This window comes from Helicoverpa armigera, chromosome 12, assembly GCF_030705265.1.
Source record: "Helicoverpa armigera isolate CAAS_96S chromosome 12, ASM3070526v1, whole genome shotgun sequence".
In the NCBI taxonomy this organism is placed as follows: Eukaryota; Metazoa; Arthropoda; class Insecta; order Lepidoptera; family Noctuidae; genus Helicoverpa; species Helicoverpa armigera.
The window spans coordinates 10,471,488-10,486,807 of record NC_087131.1 but is presented as its reverse complement, the minus strand read 5'-3'; the positions used below and the strand labels follow the sequence as shown (position 1 = coordinate 10,486,807).

Below are 15,320 nucleotides of genomic sequence, written 5' to 3'. Positions count from 1 at the left end.
CTTTTTACAATGTAAATATTGTTTACAAGCTCAGTCAAACACATAGGACACTTTCTAGAAATAAGTCTGTCCGGACTAAAATAGTAATGTTTATAATTTGGCTGACACCGGACGGCGGCAGTCAGAAAGCAAAACGGCTTCACTTTCAATATAGTGTTACGTTACATGTCAATGTCCGAACGTGATCGAGATTATAGGTGCCCTCTGCGCAGGTTTCTTTAAACATCGTCATTTTGTGGCTTTGTGCCTACAAAATGACGTAGGATACATTACGATGCTTTTTTTTTAAATTGTTCTATATCAGCAGGAAATATTATATCAATAGAATATTGCTCACAATAAGTATTTCCCATATTCTAACGAAACGAAACGTGTCTCTAACCTATCGTTTCCTTTTCAGATTCATTTTAAAATTGTTCAACACGTAAAAATTCTTTTAGTTTTATTTACTTAGTTACAAATATGTACTAATTTAAACAGGCTCGCTTCTTCCAAAAATATTATGGAATGTACCTTCACTAACCATCGAATAAGGCTCGCGACTGTTGCATGATAAAAATTAAAATAATTACACGCAAGTGTATGACATTTTGGAAAATTGAAATTGTTGCAGATCTGTAGAGTAGGTCATCCCCGAAATACCAAAAATAATTTTGCAGATTGCTACGGCCGTAAAAGGAAAACTACCTGAATTATGCAATATAGTCCAAAAGGTCCATCATGTCATCGAAACGTGACGTATCTATGTCATACGTAAGGTCTATGTAATACGCCTATGCTGTCCCACTGCTGGGCAAAGGCCTCCCCCATAGCCTTCCACTTGATATAATAAAGTCTAAAACCGAAAATCCGCCTTGAGCAAGCGTGGCGATACTTAGGTACATACAACTGATAAAGTATTTGACGTACTGAAAATATTCATTAATAAATATAAATAGTTATTGTGGTTAACATTTTATTATAAATACTTCCTCTTGTTCATTCATGATGTACGTAAAGAGAACCCATATCATGTGCATGAGGATGCATTAATGAGTCATTGGAATTAAAACTTGCTTTAGTTTTGTACGTAAGTAATACGTACTTACTAAGGTTAAAAGTTCAACGCAAACCTCGGTTTCATAAGCTATAAGCAATAATATGCCTTATTAAAATTCCTACTAAGTACCTAATATCTTAGGTTTTACTAGTCAGTCTTTTCTTAATTAGGATCACTGACCCAAAGCTTATTTAAGAACTAACAAATGAATTGGCTTCTCAATAATAATTACTATTTAATTTGTGAACCGTCGCGTGTGTGGTATCTCCTTTTCCCACCGAATTCAGTGTTCATTAAACATGCGTTCCACTATGATTAAGTTCAGATAGGGATCTGACTTATAATTGCAATGTCTTATAATTTATGCCTAGACAACAATAAAAGTTATGAGAATATGTTTGAGTCATGAGACCTGAACTTCAAGCCTTGGCACAAAATCTGTCAGAATTGCTCAAAATCATAGTTTACGATCGTTTCAATATTAGATATAATGACAGCTATTTATAGCGGTTCTTTGGGACTTAAATTGAATGGTTCTTACGTTGTAATCATTGCAGTTTGATATGAAATAGGCTTATGCCCATTAAGTAGGTACAGTTAAGTAGACCATCTCTCGAACATAATTGCATGTGATCGATTAGTCTTACCAAGTCTTACTGAGGTCTTACTCAATTTCATGAAAGCTTGTCTAGTTGAATATTGTGGGAATTGTTTCAGTTTGTGTTTGTTTCACATTGTCAAGTCAATTTGGGTATTATAAATAATAACCAGTGATTATGTATAATATTTAACTATGGCTGTAACATATATAATAATATTATAAAGCTGAAGAGTATTTGCTTGAAACATTATAATTTTTGTGGTATCGACTATCCTGTCGGCGTATCTGTTTTTTTAACTAAAGGAATTGCAATAACTTAATAAGTAATGTTACTTTATAATTTAGCAGAAACCATCCATGCAAAAAGCCTATTGTGCAAAGCTATAGTTTTAAAGAAACTTAAAACAATAATTATTATCTACGCATACAACTTAGTGATAATTATTGATTTTCTTTTCTACCTTTTTTAATTACGAATTCCCGGATTTGTGATCTACATGCATAGATAATTATGGTATTTCATTAATCGTATGCTAGTTATTTTATGAGACTACCACCTTTTATATCTACAAACTTCCTTTTCCTCTTTTAGTAATACTAGGTTCGAAACTGGGAACTACTTCTTGCTTCCGGATCAAAGTGACTTATAGCAATCCTCGATAAATGGAACAAATATAACAATGAAATAACTATTATAATCACGTGAAAAATGTAAGTGAGTGACAAGCGATTCTCATGCTAATCAGTCGTTCTTGACCACAAGATCACCAAGACATCTGTTCTGCATGTTGTTAACATAAGTCTGACACGCAATGTAGTACTACCGCGGACTTTACCGTCTGACCACTGGTGATTTTTTACGTTCAAAATACTACAGCTATCTTCAAAGAAAACTCTTTATAGATTTAACACTAGGGAAACATAATATCGTCGATTTAGGGTCATAAGGACGAAGCGAGAAAGTTTTTTTTTCTTCTGTATAAGCAAAAAGGAACCTATTAGTGGCCAGACGCGAGTGCCTCCGATGGTACATATAAATAGAACAAATTGACACGCAAATGCCATGCGTGTGCTACCTGGCTATATTAACTTAAAACAATACTCTATTACTTAAAGCGATATAAATATTGACTATCGTTTTCTTCAGATTAACTCAATTACCCAGTGAGAATATTTGTAATTGCCTTCTATCAATTTCAATTTTACTTGTTTTCATTATCAACAATGAGTATTTCTCACCTTTTTCTTCTGCACCATTGTGCGAAAAGGTGAAACTTGTCAATAGTTGAAAAAGGTTTTTTTAACACACAATACCTTCGAAGCATACCGGTATTTAGTGATATCATTTAGCCATATTAGAGCGAAAAACATTGACATAATGCATGTGCAAAAACATAGTACTGTTTTGTTAGAAAAACCCGTCTGATATTTTGCAAACTAGTAATTCCCAATAAACCGCAATCATAATATTGTTATTGTAATTACTGCGTTTTGAAAAATATCGGTCAACTGTGCATGGTTTTTTTTAAATGAGTGATAACTAACACCATGTAGGTAATATAACAAGTCCTTACCTTTAAATTACGTGTGATCATCATCCTGCACAAACAGACGGCGAAAGTCACTTATCACTTGCACTGTCACTCAAGCAACCACCAAACACTTGATATACTTAATTTGGTATAAAAATATTCCACAAATTATGTATGTAATAATGAGCACTATATTTTATATATATTTTATCCCGGGCTAGAAAAAATGGCGGTCAGGAATATGTTTGTAGCGCGAGTTTGAATGCAACTTTCGCGCGCGTTCGCTAAGACGTCTCACTCTCACTGGCCACGGCGCCGAGTTTTCTTTTTATTTAAACTTACAATCCCCTCTATCGATTGTGAATTATCGCATAATGTCTCGTTATCAATACGAATTCGGGCCGGATGCTTCGCGATTAAGGATCTTGTTAAATTAAATAGTACTTTGTCTTAAACCTGCTAATTCTCCCACCTTTTTTTAATCCATGGGTTTAAGGAGAGAAAAATTGATTAATGAAATGCGGTGTAACGTAAGAAAAAGAGTAGATACAAATCAATATGTTGACTTATGCCCGGATCCTACAAATAAGAAATGATGTATTAGTTTTTTAGACACTTAAAAAATCTTCCATCTGAAAGTAATTTTAATGGGCATAAAAGACTTCAACGCGTTAGCTATCGTAAGTTTATAATGGAAAATTACTTTGCATAAGTGGGTCGATCGAAGTTGTAAGACTCTAATTAGAATTGGCGTTGTAAGATGTAGATGACGATAACTTCATAAATGATGTCTTATATATTTGTAAATGTTGATTTCAGAAAATTACTAAGTTTAGTGGTTTGTGTAATAATTGCATATTGGATGCACATCTGGAATGATGAAGTCAAATACGTAATTTATTTATTACACCTTTTTATTTTAATAAAATATAAAGAATTTTCTTTCAGTTTTTCACTGTTACATGGTTTGCTTATGTATCACAAGCGTACCTATCAAATGAGTACAGACTTGCTTTTGATGCTTCGTTCTATTTTTAAACACTATGATACCTACCTATACCTGTTTATAAAGTTTTCATGAAAATTTCTAAAATAACCAACCACAACTATTTGGTTATTTCATAGGATATGTAAATATCCCTGGTTATATTATTGTCCTAAACTCGGGCCTTTCCATTTGCATACAATTTGCCTTTGCATAGTGTATTTATAATATTCCCAGTAATTCAAACGTTTTAGTTATCAAACAAAACTATACCAAACAATGGAGTAGTATAATTAATTAGTTCGTAATAAATACATTATTTATTTTTAAGACAAGTATTGGGATTTCTTGAATTTCAGCGTCATTTACCACAAAACGCTAATGGGCAGAGTTATCATCAGGATGCGTAGTTAGAATTCTAAACGCCATTGTTTCTAACATTGACAGATTTTTTTCACCCTGTTACTGAAGGCATAATATTTATCCACGCACATTCAGAGACAGTATAAGATAAGCATTTTTGTTTTTCAAATAAGGCATATAAGGTATTTCCAATGTCTCATTCTCTCACAACCACAATTAGCAAATTCGTATATATGCAATAGGGGATATTGCGACTTCGAATGCATCATGTTCTTATTTTGTGCCGTGAATGATTTATAGTACCTATGTAATACTATGTTTACCAGTCAAAAAACTATTCAGGAAGCATTAAGATATATGCACCTAATGACCCCAATCCCATTTATTGCTTTTCACATAAGTTGTGCACTAATCACGCGTGATAGACGATTGTCGGTCAACCAACTTGCAACATGCAGTGAAGGGATGCTGCCTGATGTTACATTATACTCACAGATGCCTGGTTTGTTTCGACATTTTATACCAAGAATTAGATAATAGTCGCATGGACTTTAACATTGTAAGGAAGTCTAAAATTAAACATACGTAATTACTGTTTATAATGTTTTTTTTTTTAATGGATTTGTGTAATCATGCTTAAAAACATTGGGTTATTTTTAGAATTATGAAATTGAAACTTTGTAATTTACTATACGGCACTTTTGAGACTTATCTTTATGCATGTAATAGGTAGGTTACAAATTTAAATTGACTCTCCTATGTAAACATTGGCTGATTTTGTACAGATGAATGGGTCTAGTTCTGGACCTAACTGAAGCTGACCTTTCAGACAGTAGCTAATGTGGGACCGAAATGTAATGTAAATATATACTTTGGTATTTGTAGTTATAAAATATATGTATATTAACTACTATACATCTTCACCATAACAATTAACCCCGGTTCTACTAATATAGCATGACTAAAATAAAACGAGGGATAGGGTACGTAGAAAGGAATTATGACAATCACTGCATCAAAGTAATAACCAAAATGCCTTTTGCCGTGCATCTTCCATGCAGTTTAATGAACCTATAATATCTAATACAATATTAGTATACATTACCACTACACTTTGCAATCAAACTTACAACATTAATGTTTATTACTTCCAAAGTTGCATCTATTGATTTATAATAAGAAAAAAAAACAAAAATAATGAGAGATGCGATTTTTATCTTTGTTTGGCTAAATGTAATAAAGTTGCGAAGTATTAATGTTACATCATCCATCATAAATGCACTTATAAGTTTGACTGCAGTCTGAAAATAATGTCATACATGATACAAGTGCTATGACATGTAGTGACCACTCAATTTTGTTGTAGTGACTAATTACCATAATTCATTGTATTCGACGGAATACTTAATTTTCATACGTAATGGTGTTATACTTGGCTTTTCGTGCTTATAATATAATGAGTGAAGTTGATAGATTTACTAACTGTCTTTCGACTTTATGAGCGAAACTATCAGTTTTGACACGAAACCTAATCAAAACGAAACCCTTACTGATCTTTTTAGGGGACCTGACCTATAACCTTATTAGCCAAATATTTGAACAAAGTAAAGCTTAAAGTTCACACTTAAATAAAGAGACTTCGGTCCGGGTGTACAACCGGGGTGTAGCCGCCATTGCACAACGGCCCACATTCAGTGTTATCTAACCCGGCATCCTAGAGCGCGTCCGTCGATCTGCGTAAGAGTGTATCGAGCGCGAATTTCATTGTAATACTAAATCGACTATATGCAATGGGCTTCGTTGAGGAAAACTTTTATTAATACCATATCAATTAACTCTTTCCTTTCGTCATTATGGTAATATAATTTTATTGGATTTCAAATGTAATTTATTTTACTGGATTAAACGATTACTTACCGTGGGCGATAATTGCATTAAAAGTAAGCAGATACTGCGACTTTGATAGTAATTTTCTGTATTATTTTTTTAGAGTAGTGTTAGTTTCTGAAAACGTTCTAATTTTTTCTTAATTGTTTTCGAAAGTTTTGATGAAAATCTTTCGACAGATAATAATTTGTAGAGTTTTGTCAATATTATTTTTGAGATTTTATTGAGTAGATAATTAAGTAGTCGTGGTGGCCTAGTGGGCAAAGAACCAACCTCTCGAGTATGAGGGCGCGGGTTCGATTCCAGGTCAGGTAAGTACCAATGTAACTTTTCTAAGTTTGTATGTACTTTCTAAGTATATCTTAGACACCAATGACTGTGTTTCGGATGGCACGTTAAACTGTAGGTCCCGGCTGTCATTGAACATCCTTGGCAGTCGTTACGGGTAGTCAGAAGCCAGTAAGTCTGACACCAGTCTAACCAAGGGGTATTGGGTTGCCCGGGTAACTGGGTTGAGGAGGTCAGGCAGGGCAGTCGCTCCTTGTAAAGCACTGGTACTCAGCTACATCCGGTTAGACTGGAAGCCGACCCCAACATAGTTTGGGAAAAAGGCGCGGAGGATGATGATTGAGTAGATAATTAAATACCAGCTCAGCTACCTTATTTGAAATATTAAGTATTTTCTCATGCATGCGCAATGGAGTCTAGTGTGTAAAGCCCCATTAAAAATAGCAATATATGTCTTAAAAAAGGAACTAACGCAATAGGAAAGCACTGCACTGACCTCCTCGGTAAATCCAAAACCCAATGGTGACCGCACGCATCCGGTACTTCGACATAAGTTGATTGCAAGTAGCAGCAGCAAACATAGGTACGTACCAACGCGTGACGTTAATATGAATCACGCTTTTAAAATTTCATAATCTATATAATCTGTTCTTACAATGTCCTGGACGGAGTTTTGAAGCGGTCCATCAAGATAAGTAAAATAATCCAACAATAAGCACTTTCTCAGGTAATTCAACATATTTGATGCGTCCAATAATTATGTTTTTTGAATGGATTAAAGAAAGGAAAGCATTATCAAAAGTTAATAAAATAGTTTCCTCACAGGAAAATATTTTAATAATTGTACTTTTTACATTTTGTTTTGTATAAAATATAACACAAAGAATATTGTTGAATACATGGATTATAATTTAATCTTAATAAAGCAGTTGCAGCATGTAAAGCAGTTTTTTTTTTCATTTCCACAACTGCGAAAATATATTTACAATGCAATAGGTCCTTGTGCTTTGTTTACAAATAAAGTTTCAGATAAACACGCATATTGCTTAATATTGTGTAACTTACAGCTTATAAAGCCGTACATGTATTGCAGACCTAGGAATGTGTTTAAACATTACATATCCAATTGTTATGTTGACAATTTGCACAAGAAACAGGGCGAAACGTGTACAGGCTGTCTACACGTATTTTATTAAAGAAAAACCTGCTTTACACAACTGATATAGAGTCATAAGTTACCTTGATCGTAGGGAAAAGTTGCAAAAAATTCCAAGACGAGGTTTTAGTACTGCGTCTATTTTTTCATTTTTAATGACATAATGTGACAGTTTTACATGAAATAAGTATCATTACATATAATTAAACTTGAGAAATTTTCGTCATCATTGTACAATGCTCATGGCATGCACTGGAAATTTTCACATGCAATACAAAATATTTGGAACTCTATCAAATACAAAAACAGATAATTAAGTATTTAGTAAGTACGTAATAGTAGTAACCGGACCGATTTTCAAGGAAAATAGGCAGGATCTATTAAACTATACCTCACACGCATAGGTTTTAACACAGGTGCACTGCCTATTTCTCTTGCTTTCATGGTTCAATGGGACGGCAAAACTATCAGGTGAAAAAGAACTCCTACAATATGGGTTACATGAACGATGGGTGGTTATAATCTAAGCTTCTTCATAACTTGAACGTTGCTGTTTAAGTGTGAACCGATAGGTATCTCGCCCCGGTTTGGCAACTGATTCCGATTGTGGTAAAGAATAAATCACCTTTATAATAAAAATAAAGTACCAATTTGGTACCATTTTATAAATGCACCACATCTATTTAATAGGTTTATTGCAGAATTTTTGAAATATTAAAAATATGGATCTACTAAAACCTGATTACTGAGTAGTAGGTCGTTGAAAGTATGCTATTAAACCCAAGTAGGTACCTATCATCTATAAAAATACTTTTAATTAATCTTTTTTATTTATTTGTAAAGGCTTGCGATATTTTTACTATATATTTGTACAAATCTAAATTTTTCTGCTTCATTTACATTCGCAAATGGGAAACATGTCTTTTTTGTATATTTTTCTAACGTAACATTATAATCTAACGTAATTACATAATACTCGCGGTACACGGTTTAAGAAATAAATAAATAGAGTATTTATTTACGCGATTGAGACGATAACAAAGCTATAGGTAAGTACTTGCTGATTGTAAAAGATATTCAACTAAATTCTGTCAGGAATGAACCTGAACTTAATGAAAAGGAAAATACATTGCATCTGTTATTTGTGTTTTCATAACTATAGGTATCATAATTTAGATAATACTAACATGAGTTTTGAGTATAAAAATATTGCTGGTATGATAACTCAGAGTACGATGCACCTATTATTGTTAGAGGAAATCCTAGGAGATGATATCACTCTATGTAAAAAACATGCTGGGTCGATGACGTATGCTATATTTTCCTGTTATGCAATGGAGAGTTACGCAAATTTGAACAAATATCACGCAATTTTCCGCTAATTATTAAAATAACGTAAACGTATAACGTAAAAGCTTCAGCATTGCATAACAATAATTCCGCATTTCTATTGGCTTTCATGGATAATTAGGTACATATACCTACTAAATCAAGGAAAAAGGAATGAATGAAAAATTTGTCTCGTTATCTACGCCGCCTATATTGTTCGTGGTATATAACGTAGAGCGAATTGTTATTCCAAATCATTACTTCACTGTGCTCTAATAAAGTAGTATTGTGACAATATTTTTTAACAAAAAATACGAATCGTCAACTTGATCGATAATGGCTTTATCAGTTGTATTAACTATGGTAAGCTTCCTAATTCAAAACATTTTTTAATCCTAAGAATGAGTTGATTAGAAATCAGTTACAAAATCAATTGTTTTACTTTATTACCCTAATTTGATATTGATACTTCGTTTTTTATTTTACAGGTAGCGGCTCTTCTGGCATCGAGTAACTCTAATCCCATAGAAAACAAGACTCCTTCGGGATATGAAGTAAAGAATGGTAGTCTGTGGGAAAATTTTTGCTTCCATAAACCGAAAGGTTACGACGAGATCGAAAAAATGTTCCAAGACCTCCTGCCTTCCTTTACAGAAGTAAGTGGATACCTTACCTTACCAGTAATCTTGCAGACACTAACCACATAAATATTATACAATCAACAGAAATAGGTAGAATTAGTATCTAATCAATTCGCCCGTATTTAGCTGGCACGAAAATAAGAATCGCGACTTAAAAAAAATGTTCGTGTATGCAACTCGCACGAATGTAATTATAAAGTAGGCGAAACAACCCCTTCTAAAAATGTGTAGTCAATTGATTACTAGCGCTATAAATGTCCTCAAAATAAATTGCATATCTTCTTGATGTCGTAAGTATTATCCCACCAAAAACATTGAATGTAAAAAAAAGCCAATCCTCTACGCAATTCCTCCACCGTAAAAAGTTTTGAGATCGCATAGAAGCCAAGTCCTGTCCAACATTATTTGTAATAATAAATCAATATTTTGTGACTATAATATCAATAGTTTCGTTCACTTTACACTAATATTGACTTGGCCATGAGCACAATAAACTACAAATATAATACAGCATATCTTGGAGAGGTGAAAGTCAAACATGAAGTTTAAAATCAAATAATTAAATACTTTTAGTTTATTCGATTGTTACTAAATGACCGACAGTGAGTATCATCCAACATCAATGAACTGCACATGTACTATGGCGCATGTTTAGTCCATGGTGATCTCAAATTCCAATCAGTCCAATCGTAAAATCATGTCCATAATATATATTTATCAATTCAACACATTATTTCAAGGAGCGACTTTTAACTTGTGCTCATGGCCAAGACAATATTATTGTAATGTGAACAAAACTATTGATATTATAGTCACAAAATATTGATTTATTATTACAAATAATGTTGGACAGGACTTGGCTTCTATGCGATCTCAAAACTTTTTACGGTGGAGGAATTGCGTAGAGGATTGGCTTTTTTTTACATTCAATGTTTTTGGTGGGATCTAATTTATTTTTTGTAGGTCTCTTTCTTCTCTAAGTATATAACAAATTAAATTAACTTACATGCAAGTAACTAAATATATAACAAACTAAATATTTACACCTAAAGTAGCACGTAAACAACATTTTTTTTAACTAAAACATTTCGAATTCTTGAATCGAATATCTTTTAGAATAAAAGAGATCTATTTCAGAGGTAAATGGCGCTATCACATTGACATGCAATTATTTGTTTTTTTTTTTAAGTAGGTACTACTTATACTAAGCTATGTAACGAAACCATAGCGCGATTTAGACCAGAACAACACCATCTATCGAGCGAGCATGCAGTATTTATTGCACTGCATTAATATGAAAGATTTTATCTGGATTTTATGATTATTCATTTCATTTTAACCTAGCTTTTTTATTCATATGTATGTATATTTAATACATAATAACAATAGTGGTATATTTTATTACGTAACAATAAAACAAATAGTAAAATTGTGTACATAAATAAATAACAAAGTTATCAATGCAGTCAAAATACATACACAATGTTCTTGAAAAACCGCAAATATAAATTTGTTTCCTATTTTTTTTTAAGTTTTAAGGTTTTTATAATTTTCCCTTTATATGTAGCTAATAACCTATCTTGGTGCCAAAGGACAATGGGCAGATTGGTATACCCCACCAATAGCAATGTCATATATATCATTGGATAGGCCTTTTTATGTAGAACAACATTTACTATGACAGCTTTGCTGAAATGTTTGTCCGTTCTGAGATATAGATCAAAAACTGTGCAAAAGTTAGAACTAAGTAATCTATTGATAACTCAAGTCTTTAAAGGATAATCTAAGTACTACTAAGTGTAAGTCTTGTAAGTACTACCTGCTGTGCCCGTTAGGGTCCATAACTGTTATTGTTATTTAACATTTCAACTTTTTACTGTACCAACTGGATATTGGGCGTAATGAGAAACCGCACCAATAGCAAAGTCATATATATCGTTGGACAGGTCTTTTTAACCACCAACCTTCTTTTTAACCCAAAATCCAGTTGATACAATAAAAGGTTGAAATGATACATAATAGTAACAATTATGGACCCTAACGGGCACAGCAGGTAGTACTTACAAGACTTACACTTAGTAGTACTTAGATTATCCTTTAAAGACTTGAGTTATCAATAGATTACTTAGTTCTAACTTTTGCACAGTTTTTGATCTATATCTCAGAACGGACAAACATTTCAACAAAGCTGTCATAGTAAATATTGTTCTACATAAAAAGACTTATCCAATGATATATATGACATTCCTATTGGTGGGGTATACCAGGTCCCATATATTTGTGCCCATTGTCCTTTGAAGGTTCTAAGTTTGCTAGAAGTACCTTAGACTTTTGATGATCGGTCAGTGAGTGAGTCAGTGACAAAATGGTGTAACTTTGATCGCTCATAACTCGTAAACTATTTATTCAAATGTCTTGTAATTTTGAGACTGAGCTTGTTTTAATACTTACTCTTGGTCGTCGAAAACTTAAACTCTTAGCTTTGTTCACATGGAAGATACAGGGGGCTGAAATAGCCGCGAAACGCTTCGAGAAAAGATAGTTCGGCCGTGCCCGTTTTGCTCGAGTCTTGGCTGGGGCACTGCCGTGCCCTCAGATTTACAGAACTTATAACGAATCATTGTTTAAGTACCTTTCATTACCACCACTTCAGAACGGAATAATTTTAAACGTTATTTTTTTTTAATATGTATTTGGTAATTAATTATTTATTTACATTATTCAATAGATGTTATATCTTTTCACAGAATATCGACAACGTGCATAAAAATTGGTCCAGTGACGATACCTTTTCACCAGATTACTTAGAGAATGATAACTGTCCATACACAGCTAGGGTAAGGGTTCTCAGATTTATAAATCAAATATAGATAAAAATAGCCTCTATTCAGAATTTGTTTAGAATAGAAAGTTATCCAAAAGAGAAACAAAATATCTTAATCTAACAACTCTGATGAGTGACATCAACAGCCTGGTCTGTTTGCCCAATCCACAGATCAAGCGTGCCTGTATTGTCACAAGATAATTATCATTCTGAAATATATAAATTGTTGGAAACAACTGCTGGGGTGATTTTAATTGTTTAATCCATTTTTTTTACAGTGGGAATCAGTTTACTGCCACAAGGAACCTAACCAAACGAATCTTGATTTCATCGTGCAGGCTAAAGCCTTTCCTCAAAAGTTGTTGAAAGTGCAGTGCAAGTGAGTAGTTTAAATAACCTTTAACGTCTTCTAGAAAACTATATAGGTACCTACTTCTGCTATACTTAGACAGCAGATATGTTTCAATTACTTTAAGAGAGAAAGCCTTACGGTAAATAATAACTTTACATATTTGGTTTTCAGGAATTCTGGCGGCGCACATGGCCTCGGAGGCAAATGCTTCACCAGCTTGGGATATGACAACTTCGAAGAACAATTTCAGTGTCGCGAAACTATTGCAACGCGAAGTCTAGTAATATACGACCCTGAAACACATGAACTCAAGACGAAAAGCTACTCGATTCCAGTTTGCTGCTCATGTCGAGCTGTAAGCTTGTAAAGATTAAGTTTGCCAAAACAAGAGAATGTTTTAGTATGATTTAGGCAAAATGATGACTAAAAAACATAGCTATAGGTACATGTACTTTACTGACTAGGTAGTTTCTACACGTACATAGCTTATAAAAGTTTTCGAAGACTGAACCAATAAAATGTGTAATTGTAAAACATGAGCGAACATTTTATTACACATTTCTATTAATCTTAAGAGATATATGTAATATTATTTATTATTTATGACGTAAGATAAATTATAATCTTTGTGTTTTCGCTTTAAATAAAAGAATGTGCACAATTTTTAGTTTTTCATTTGTCACAAAAAAATATTTTAGTTTCAGATTTAAATTTATAGTTTCTTATAATTTCTGCCTGATACAGAAAACACAAAATCTAGTTATCTACGATTTTAGGATTTAGCGTTACGCCCTTTAAAAATCATGTCCATCAGGATTGAGGAGCCACTTTTTGTATCTTAATGAAATGTTGTACTTATTTAGTAGTAAGTTAAAAAGTATTGTAGGCTCAATCTTGGAATTTGTAGTATAATAGTTCAAAAGTTATATGAACACAAAGGTGGCTCCTCAATCTAAATATTTGGACTGAGGAGCCACGTTGGAACACAGAAAGTATACGATGTACATTCTTGAAAATTTTGTATGATTTAGTAGTAATTGAGCGCAATGAGTACTAAAAATGTAATTCCAGTACCTTTAATATTTAAGAAGATACAATACTTTTAATGTGGCACCTTAACCCATACAATGAAAGTGTGAATTCCCATGAATCGTAAGTGGCAAATTCAAATTACACCCCATAAACATTTAGTAGTAAGTGTGTCTGAATTTGTAGTACATAAACAAAGTAGTAAAACTGAGTGAATTTTGTAAAAAAAGGTATTTTAAGTGGCTCCTCAATCCTGACGTTTCTGAAATGAGAAAATGCTTGAGTTACCTGAAATCGGAACGGAATAAAAAAAATAAAGACACTAACATTTAGTATAAATTTCTACTAAATATACATGCACAAATGAAAATTGTATGTATTCAATATCTGATAAAAAATCATCTTTTCCATATTCCTTAGGACGTCGCCATTAAGGGTGACCATGTTATATGAATAACATCAGGATAAATAGGTAGTTCTCAGCTTTGCCGCCGATTTTTTATTAAACCTCTGTAGGCAAACACAGTTATGGCTATTCCGCCTCTTGAATGACAAAATATTATTAAATACAAAAGTATTTAATAACCTCACTTAATAAAGTATTTGATAAACTTGCTTTGTCATTCAACATTACTGGAGCGGTGTAATGTTCCAAATTAAAAAAACGCGTCTGGTTTTTTTGCCCTTAGGGCAGGCTAAAGTGTTACGACCATACTGCCTAGTATTTCGTAGTGGCAATGGATTTGATTTTCATTGTCCGTAAATACGATACTTCGCATTTTCAAGTCACTTGTTATTTTCTTTGTTACTCGCTATCTCGAAGACGCCTGGACCGATATAATCTTTTTTTCTTTCTACTCGCAGTTTTGTCCCATAGCTAACGGGTTATTCGTGATATGACTATGAAGGTTTGGATCTTACCTGATGATGGAGGCGACAGAAAATCAAGGGAAGTCCGTATCGCTATATAGCAACTGCCAAGTGTTTGGGCTCATTGGCTTCGTATTGACGAGATCTTTACACCGAAATATGTTATGAGTACCATATCAGACCTGACAATGAAGACACAGTGCGGTTAGGGAACTCCTTAACGGTTGATAGCAGCTACCCTGTGTTAGGCCATATTTTATTTATATTAGTAACCTTAGTGGCAGTTGTGGAAACTCTTTTCCACAACTGCCACTGAGTTACTTAAAATACACTCTTTTGCAAAAAAAAAAATGTTAAATCTTGGTTTTAAGGACTTTATGTGTATTTCAAAAAGTTTTAATGACTGCAATATATTACTAGCATC

General features: G+C 33.1%; 2 protein-coding genes across 2 annotated transcripts in view; one reads left to right on the top strand and one right to left on the bottom strand.

Moving 5' to 3' along the window:
• LOC110384048 (uncharacterized) overlaps window positions 1–3,475 on the bottom strand; it is a 35,854-nt gene extending 32,379 nt beyond the window's left edge. Inside the window, exon 1 of the mRNA XM_049838553.2 lies at window positions 3,215–3,475. Coding sequence (XP_049694510.2) covers window positions 3,215–3,238 — 24 coding nt within the window. The 5' untranslated portion in view covers window positions 3,239–3,475. The remainder of the gene's footprint in view (window positions 1–3,214) is intronic.
• A 5,942-nt stretch (window positions 3,476–9,417) lies between these two features.
• On the top strand, window positions 9,418–13,650 carry LOC110384012 (uncharacterized). Its single transcript, XM_021345026.3, has 5 exons — window positions 9,418–9,543; window positions 9,669–9,836; window positions 12,569–12,658; window positions 12,924–13,024; window positions 13,169–13,650. The coding sequence occupies exons 1-5, from the start codon at window positions 9,517–9,519 to the stop codon at window positions 13,362–13,364; spliced, it is 582 nt and encodes a 193-aa protein (XP_021200701.3). The 5' UTR covers window positions 9,418–9,516; the 3' UTR covers window positions 13,365–13,650.
• Window positions 13,651–15,320: the final 1,670 nt, after the last annotated feature.

Coding starts and splice junctions, on each gene's coding strand:
- LOC110384012 (XM_021345026.3), top strand. CDS start 9,517: ATGGCTTTATCAGTTGTATTAACTATG. Junction 9,544..9,668: donor TATCAGTTGTATTAACTATG/GTAAGCTTCCTA, acceptor TTTATTTTACAG/GTAGCGGCTCTTCTGGCATC. Junction 13,025..13,168: donor TTGTTGAAAGTGCAGTGCAA/GTGAGTAGTTTA, acceptor TTTGGTTTTCAG/GAATTCTGGCGGCGCACATG.